Source organism: Lycium ferocissimum, chromosome 11 (assembly GCF_029784015.1).
Source record: "Lycium ferocissimum isolate CSIRO_LF1 chromosome 11, AGI_CSIRO_Lferr_CH_V1, whole genome shotgun sequence".
Classification (NCBI taxonomy): domain Eukaryota; kingdom Viridiplantae; phylum Streptophyta; class Magnoliopsida; order Solanales; family Solanaceae; genus Lycium; species Lycium ferocissimum.
Genome location: NC_081352.1, coordinates 6,640,756 through 6,649,634, shown reverse-complemented (window position 1 = coordinate 6,649,634; position 8,879 = coordinate 6,640,756). Strand labels below are relative to the sequence as shown.

The following is an 8,879-nucleotide window of genomic DNA, read 5'->3' as shown; positions in this document are numbered from 1 at the left end:
CGAGAATTTAGTAGGATAATCTTTTTCCAAGGTGAACCCTGTTTCAGCAATGCATCAGACCCGAAGGTCCGTTAGTGGAACAGGGGTGTATGACTCGGCTAATTTGCTAACAAAAAAAGGCATTTTTATGTTATTTTCTAATAGTTCAGGGGCCATTTTGGACCCGAACAAAAAGGAAGATATCTTTGTTCTATTTGCACTAGTTAAGTGTATTTTTTCCCTTCCCCAAAATATCTTATTAAGCTCATTACGGAAGTTGAGAGAGCTTATAAACAGTGGTTCACATTGTTCAGAATTTTAGAGTAATGGAGCTTCCGGCTGTTTGCTCGGGACGCTTTGGAGGTACTATTTCTTTACTGTTAAACCTCTTTCTTCATAATTTATAATCTCTTCATCTGTATGTATATTTGTTTATGTATATATATGTGTGCTTGTGGTGAACTCTCAATAGGTTGGGTTTTGGTTAGACTAGAATTTTATACACTGGGGTTTGTTTTCAGTGTTGTGGGTTTATGTAAATTGAGTCTTTTTTGTATTAGCTTATACAGTTCAATTTAATGCAAGCCACTTGGGGTTCTGACGATTTCTTGAAAGATAGTTGTCGAGTATTATTTTAACGGAAAAGGGTCAAAAATGCCCTTAAAGTAGGCCAAATTCACCAAATTTGCCCTTAATCTATGCGTGTAGGTCCAAATATGCCCTTTTTAGTCTTCTAAGAGCCTGTTTGGATTGGCTGATTTTAGGTGCTTTTAAGCACCTTTGTAGTGTTTGAGTAGAATAAAAAAATGCTTTTAAGAACTTGTTTTTAAGCCAAAATGACAAAAAAAATAAGCCAAAAGTCATAAGCTAAACTTTCTAACTTATGGTTTTGGGCTTATAAGTCAAAAACCATAAGCCCATCCAAACGGTTTCTAATTATATCCGGTTAATTTCTGTGTCAAATAAGGGCATTTTGGGGCCAAATTATTAACGGAGGGAAAATTTGGTGAATTTCACATATAAGGGCATTTTGACCCTTTTCCGTTATATTAATTCTTACACTTCATGGATGGGATTTTGAAGGATGATAAAAAATTCATCTTTGTATGAAAACAATTAGTCCCAATTTGTGTAACAGTTTATTTTGTACTGAGTTACATCTACAGAAGAAATTATGGCCTAATTGTTCATTAAATTAATTAGAAAAAATGTTTCTTGACTTATATTAGTCGGCTAGAATGCGAATGCTAAGCTTGTTTATTAAGAATTAAGAAAAAGGAAATGACTAGAAAAACGAGCACATACAGCTGATGCACTCCGAAACTTAATTGCATTGAAAATTCTTTCGGACTCTGCTACAGGTTTCTGCTGCAAAATTAATTTTATGGATGGATTGAAGAAGGGGTTCATGTTCCTACTTGTGATATAATGCTATTGTTAGCCGATTTACAACTCTCAATACACGTCACGTCGTTATTTGCACCCAACTAATGAATAACAACTCCACAGACTCACAGCTAAATTCATATCTGATTCGAAAACTATCATTTGATTTTTTTTTTTCCTTGGATTGGCCTGGTTATAGGTGAGAAAGTTTTTCTCATTGAAAATTCACAGATTTTGTTGGAATACTCTTAGGGGTCGTTTGGTAGGATGTATAAGAATAGTATTGAATAGGGTGTATAAGTAATACTGGTATTAGTTGTACCAGACTTAAATTTGCAACCAAATATTATACTAAAATTTAGTACCAGCATTATTCTATCTAATACACCCTACTAGACGGTCCCTTACTGTAGAAGATCATCGTGTCAAATCTTGCTGTTGCAGAGTTGTTTTATTTGTTCTTTCAAGATGGACTGCTGTTCTCTTCAATGGATATACATAATTGTTTCAATTCCTTTTGGTAGGTAACTTGCTGTTCTGTGTAAGACATAACGTTTACTCTCATAAGAAGTATTCCAAAAATGGAATTACCATTAAGTATAAAGATCTCCAGAAGCACATAAGACCAAAAAAGGGATATTCTTCAACCACTGTTCGAGGCACCATTTGTTGTTCAAATCAGCAGGAAAGAAATGCTGGCTTGCCTTCTGATCATATTGGAGTTAGTGCAAAAGTGATTTATGCTACTGCTCCTGCAATGGGTCATAATAAGGTATAATAAATCTACTTACCATATGCATTATCAAGGTAGCTTTGGGATTCCAGGGAATCATTTACTTCTTAGCATCTTCTCCTAAAGCTGTTGTGGACCCAGCTCAACTTTTATATCGCTTATCTGATGGCCACCATGAGGGCTAAACTAAAGCTATATACGGTGTTACGGTCTTGATGAAGTGTCAACCTTGCAAGCGCTTATCACTTGAGGAGGAATCAACCCGAACTTTTAGGTTTCTTCCTACAGTGCAAGGATCCTTAATCAAAGTATTCAATTGGATATCGTAGAACAACTCCTTTTATTTCTACAGATTTTTGTTAATATTTCTCTTGCATAATTTCTTTAGGGTAAGAAGAACTGCCGTAAACGTCAGTATCCTAGCATTTTATAGCTTAAATCTTTTGTTGATTCTCTTTACTACGTCTTTGTGTTGGGGAATATCTATTTCTTGCAATTCAGCCACTAAAAGTTTTCAGGAATCGCATCCAGAATGCAACTCTAGAGTTCCTGCAATTTTGACAGCTTTGGAAAAGCTCAAACTGACTTCAAAGGTATGCCACAAACATTCTTTCAGGATTTGGGTGTGATTAAAATGACCAGAACATTCTTGCGCATTAGTAAGATGCATATAGTGAAGTTATTGAACACCTTTACAACTAATCAAGCTATCCTGTGTTCCAGTTTCGAGGCTTAGATGTTGTTGAAATCCAGAATTTCAGACCAGCTACAACAGATGACATAGCAAGTGTTCATGCTGGGCCCTATATTTCAGGGCTTGAGAAGGTAGCATCGCCATAAGCTTTGGTAATTCTTCTTGTTGAATGTCATCGTACAATAACACAGAACTTCTCTGGCAGTGTGTTTGGTATGACGGAAATCACTTTTCAGGAAAATGTTTTCCATGACGACGACATTTTCGGTTTCAAGAAAACGTTCTCCGTCAAAATGAGAAAATGACTCTCCTCACATATCAATGAAAGTCATTTCCGTACTTCTATTTTCACTTCGAACTTCATGTTTTTTATTGGAGACTATTAAATAAATTTTTAACTTTATACTAATATTTGTTCCAATTAACACTTAGGCATTATTAGTCTTTACTCGCAAAAAAATTTCATCAAAGTACTCCCTGGTATGCTAATATTACTATTAGTTTTTAATATACCTTTTCTTTCGAAAACTATTTTCCACTCACCATTCAAAAACCGGAATTTTTTTCTCAAAAAGTAGGTACCATGGAAAATGACTTCCAGCGTACCAACAAAATTTGAATTCGGTTTAAATTTACGTTTCCTCTGTCTTTTCGATGCCTGTGGTCATGAATACGGGTTGGGTTTTGATCTGTATGATAGAGATGATAACATGCTTGCGTTCATCTTTTCCCCATTTTGTGCTATTGCTTAAAAGTCATCTATTGATCTGATACATGAAAATTTGGGATTGAAAAGCTGATATTGGTACGTATTCTACATGGTTGCTTTCATTTTTAGAGCCCGTTTGGATTGGCTTATAGCTTAAAGCTGTTTGCAGCTTATAAGCTGAAAAAAATAAGTTGGGGTAGTCCAACTTATTTTTTTTGGCTTATAAGCTGTTTTCAGCTTATAAGCTGCTTTAGATAAACTAAGTTAAATGGGTCCAATTATTTTTTTGAGCTTATTTTAAGCACAAAATGACTTTAAGCTGGTCAGCCAAACACTCAAAAAAGCTGAAAACAGCTTATAAGCCAACTTATAAGCCAATCCAAACGGGCTCTTAGTTGGATTTGTTCTATTTTGAAGGAGCATGTGAAGCACCCATGCCATTCTTTAAGAGTGCACATGTAAAATGAAGAGTCCACATAATATAAAATGATGTTTTAGTTTGTCTTTCTCGATGCATAGTTTTGTCATATACTGTAGAAAGTCTAGCATAAGGACTTTTTACCTTATTTTTGAAATTTGTTCTTTAAAAAAATTGTAACACATGGAGAAATGGTGGGTTCCCTACTTTTGCTTAGGCCTGCATGGATTTCAAGGGACTATAGGTCGTTCGAGACAACTCCCTTTCATGTGATTTTAGGTTTACCTCGTTCCTTTTTTACACCTTCACTTACTATGGTTTCACATTCATACATTTATCCTCAATGTGTGCATTATTTAAATATTTTCAGTTGTAAAAATTTGACTAACAATACTGTTTTTGTAATTTTTATTTTAGAAAAATAAAGGAATCGTTGTCCGAATTGAGATAAATTTTTTGAATGGTTGGACTCACACATTCCTAACTTGGCCATTCTTTTTGAAACCGAGGAAATGTTTTCCATGTCATTATTATTACTTTGCATCATTGTTGTCGTCATCCTCACTGTGATTGCTATTCCTATTGGTATTTTGTTAGTTGTGATGTCATTGTAGCAGTTGATGTTGTTAATATTTATTTATTTATTTATTATTATTATTATTAGTATTATCCTCATCTTTTTACATTGTCGTTGTGACCATTATGCTTTCTCATCCTATCTTCTCTTGATTTGTTGACTATCATCTGCAGGCTATGGATCAGGCTTCAGAGAAAGGTCTAATTTTCATCGAGGGATCTGGACCAACATATGCTACTGCCACAGTAAGAATACATCTCTTAAGCTGACTCTTCCTCTTTCTGATGCTAGTCTCTATTACTGGCTGGGAGACCAATAACCAGATTTAACTTTATGGTACTACGTACGCATCACATTTCACTTCTTTTAGGTCATTTTCCCTCTATCTCCAACTATTTTTGGTGTTTTTAGCTGGGTGTTCGTCAGCCATTTTGGGACCTTGTTGTGTGATGAAGGTGTTTAAGGGGGTGAGGAAGGTTGTTTTTGTTGGTACGTCGTTCTGTGAGCATGATGGATTAAGGTGTCTGTTCTGTTGTGTATCCCTCTGTGGTGAGAGATGAGGCTTGAAAAAAATGGGTAAGAAATTCTATCCATGCACTTGGAATAAAGAAGAAAAACCGAAGATGGAATGAAGGAAAAGAACTTCGGTTGGTCGGGAATGGAGTTTCCTGGCCAAGTTACTTCTTCTCACGCGTTTCAAGAGTGTAATGATTGCTATGCCACGACAGCAAAAAGGTGTAGTAGTTCCATTTCGGACTGTATTCATAAACATGGTTCCCAAACCTATAATTATGCAAAACATAACATCTAACTTCATGATAGTACAACATATACATAGTAATCATTCAACAGATGAGACTTGCACCAGAGTCATATTTCCAGCTCGAGCCGGAATTTCTATGGCAATTTGAACTCTGATGTTGACATCCAATAATGCAGACGTTCCAAGAGTCATTATTGGCAGCTGGAGCTGGAATTTCCTTGGTTGATTCAGTGGTAATGCCTCAATCTAAGCCGTTAGTAATATCTGGGAATACTCCGTTTAGAAGTTACAAATGTAGCAATCACATTTGGGTGCATTTTGCTGGTAAACTTCAAAGCTGGAGTAATTGCTTCATCTGATATTTCAGGTAGCAGCATCCAAAGTTAGCCAGGATCCTCCTGTCGCTTTTGCGCTAATTCGACCTCCTGGTCACCATGCTGTTCCAAAGGGGCCCATGGGATTTTGTGTGTTTGGAAATATTGCTATTGCTGCTCGTTATGCTCAACGAATGCATGGATTGAAACGTGTTTTTATCATTGACTTTGATGTTCATCATGGAAATGGAACCAATGACGCCTTCTACGACGACCCGGATATATTTTTTCTTTCAACTCACCAAGTAAGCTACACCATTGAACAGATTGCTTAGGAAATCTTTTGGCCTTTTTACTTCTGAAATCAACTGCTAGTATAAAATGTAGTTGAATGAAGGGAAGAACAGTTTGTGATCTTTTAATTGAGCTAGATCTAGTGATCACAAAGATGATTATCCTTGACACTATGTTCGGTTCAAGGGTGCTTGGGACTTGGTGAGTACTCCCCAGGGCTTTCCTTTATGTTATTTATTACAAATGGAGCAGAAATAAAAATTCATCAACTTTGATTGTTGTCACGTCTCAAAGTACCTCCTAGATGCGGCTAACTTTTTCCAAGTGTTCTAAAAGTGCTGAAACTCACCCAAGCCCCTCGAGTACCAACCAAAACCATTCCAACAAGTCCCAAAATACATTTTCAGCTTATTTAAAGTCTCAAAACACATAAGGAAATAGAAATACAAAAATAATGAAGGTGTTTGGTAGTTACAATTATCTTGTCCAACATCGGCAAGGTTAATTTCTGGTTTGGTGGATTTGTATGCCTCTCCACTTTTTTGTCATGTCTTCTTTTATTTACTACATGAACAAGGAAATAACCTTCAACCCTACTACTGCCTTTCTCCTTTCACCTCAACCAAACAGATGTGTAGAATTAATAGAGTCTCGAACTTAACAATTGTATTGATTTAATTAGTCATGCTGACTTATCCTTGGATGGATGTAGGCTGGAAGTTATCCTGGGACTGGTAAGATAGATCAAATTGGTAGTGGAAGTGGTGAAGGATCAACACTGAATCTCCCTTTACCTGGAGGATCAGGTGATACAGCAATGCGAAAGGTCTTTGATGAAGTTATTGTACCATGTGCTCAAAGGTTCAATCCAGATATAATCCTTGTTTCAGCTGGGTAATTTTCTTGTCTCTGAAAATAGTCTCCAACATTTGGAATATAAAAGGAAGAACTGACTTAAACACAGTTCCTTTTGCTTTTCTTACTGCGTGGTTCCATTTTCTTCGCCGTGAATACGCCGTGAATAATGGATCATGTATTATGCTTGTGTTGTCTGCTAAACTAGCAAGGTGTAGTGAGGTGGGAAAATATTTGGTCTAATCACTACTATCATACCTCATATTCAGTTTCTGGTCTTGAAAGCAGAAAAGGATGTAGTCTTTGCTAGGCATGTCAAAATAACACTGCCTACTGTATTTAGAATATAAAACATTAAGATAGGACTTTCCGATTTTTTATACAAGTGTTACAGTAATTCGATTAACGTGTATTTTCAGATATGATGCCCATCTGTTGGATCCGCTTGCCAGCTTGCAGTTCACAACAGGAACATATTACAAGCTAGCCTCTCACATTAAGCAACTTGCAAAAGATTTGTGTGGGGGACGTTGCGTGTTTTTCTTAGAAGGAGGGTATAATCTTACTTCTCTCTCCAATTCAGTTGCAGAATCATTTCGTGCTTTTCTTGGGGACCGGAGCCTGGCTGCAGAGCTAGATGATCCGAACTACTTGCACGAAGAACCATTGAACAAGGTGAAGCAGATTATTGAAAAAGTGAAGCACATACATTCCTTTTGAAAGCTTATATTGGTAGTGCTCTAGAATTAGCGTACAGCTTTGTATAGGACACCATGATTTTTCTATAATTAGTATACATCTTTGTATAGGACAAAAGCAGTTTGTACATTCTATCGAGCATCTCTTATGTCAGTGATTAAGTTGGGTATTTCTAGAAATGTGTCCTACCCCGGTCATTCAAAAAAAGAAATTGGGCATTTCTTCCCTCATAAAGAATTTTAGATTTCAATGAGTGTTTTTTCTTAATGGTTAAGAACACAAGATGAGCCATTAAAAGTTGGTACGCAGCTTGTTTTCGTTACTTATGGCGGATTTGTTTGATTGCTATTGTTGGAATGTCACGACCCATAATCCCAAATGGCCCTGAGGGCACCTATCCTAATCCATAGGCAAACCCAAAAGAAAAGCAAGTCTCAAATTATAAATTTAAGTGTGGAAATTAAAGAAAAACAATTCAATGTACTAAGTAATTCAACGTACTAAGTATGCTTTAATAACATAAATATGAACAAGTCTAAGTCAAACACCTACTCAATACCTGGAAGTCATAAGTACAAGAGCTACTAATCCACAATACAAGTCTTAAATTACTATATAATACTGTTCGAAATGGAGAAAGACAGAAAATAAAGATAGGAAAGAAGTCCGGTGCTGTGGACCATCATCAGTTCACCCTAGACTCCAAAATGTGCCTCAACGATTAGCAGAATCTCGACCTCTACTCGTACCCGGATTCAAACCTGCACACAAAAGGTGCAGCAAGTGCAGAGTGAGTACGGAAAGCACATGTACCTAGCAGCATCGTTGACTGACCCTAAACTATAACGATGACGAGGGTTGGTACTTCCGATACTCTTCTCCTTGCTTTTTTAGTGACAAGTTATACGATTTATATATACCTAAACAGTTAAGATTAGAAAATTCACGTTTCAATCAAGTCCTAAAGCTTGGTACTTTCTAATCATAATCATAAGGCTTAGCCCTTTCCATTCACAATCATGAAGCTTACTTTTTTCCCAGTCATAAAGCTTAGTCCTTTCCAATTATAGTCATAAAGATTCAACCTTTTCAACGATCCAGACAAGTATGGCATGAAAACAAGTCAATCAAGTAAAAATGGTATGAAAATGCAAATGAAATGTATGCTATGCCATGACCATATACACCGGTATACACACGCTCTTGCAGTGGGTTTCACGTGACCCATGGGAGACTCATGAGGTCCATATACCCACCTGGAATACCAAATCTCCCAGATCACATAGGCTACTAGCCAATAGGTACGTAATATCATCATCACTTCGTCCATGTACCATATCCAATTTCCAGCCTCTGAGGCCCCTTTCTCGTATCTTATCGATCAGATGCCAATAATATCATGAATGGATGTAATGGATATGCGTATACCATTCAAATGCATAATATCAATTCAATTTA

General features: G+C 36.5%; 1 protein-coding gene across 3 annotated transcripts; it reads left to right on the top strand.

The window, feature by feature from the left end:
• The first annotated feature begins 1,865 nt into the window (after positions 1-1,865).
• On the top strand, positions 1,866-7,445 carry LOC132037157 (histone deacetylase 14, chloroplastic). Of its 3 annotated transcripts, XM_059427626.1 has the most exons (8): positions 1,866-2,137; positions 2,617-2,691; positions 2,822-2,923; positions 4,670-4,741; positions 5,436-5,492; positions 5,627-5,878; positions 6,580-6,761; positions 7,142-7,445. In XM_059427626.1, exons 1-8 carry the CDS (start codon positions 2,123-2,125, stop codon positions 7,440-7,442), a joined length of 1,056 nt encoding a protein of 351 aa, XP_059283609.1. In that variant the 5' UTR covers positions 1,866-2,122; the 3' UTR covers positions 7,443-7,445. The 3 variants fall into 3 exon arrangements, with proteins under 3 accessions (XP_059283609.1, XP_059283610.1, XP_059283611.1); XM_059427627.1 differs by lacking the exon at positions 5,436-5,492; XM_059427628.1 differs by lacking the exons at positions 1,866-2,137; positions 2,617-2,691 and having other exon boundaries at positions 2,837-2,944.
• The last annotated feature ends 1,434 nt before the right edge of the window (positions 7,446-8,879 follow it).

What these genes read in the sequence shown, in the direction of transcription:
- LOC132037157 (XM_059427626.1), top strand. An exon ending in AGCTCAAACTGACTTCAAAG is followed by an intron (nt 2,692 to 2,821) that starts GTATGCCACAAA and finishes CCTGTGTTCCAG; the next exon opens with TTTCGAGGCTTAGATGTTGT. An exon ending in TTTCCTTGGTTGATTCAGTG is followed by an intron (nt 5,493 to 5,626) that starts GTAATGCCTCAA and finishes CTGATATTTCAG; the next exon opens with GTAGCAGCATCCAAAGTTAG.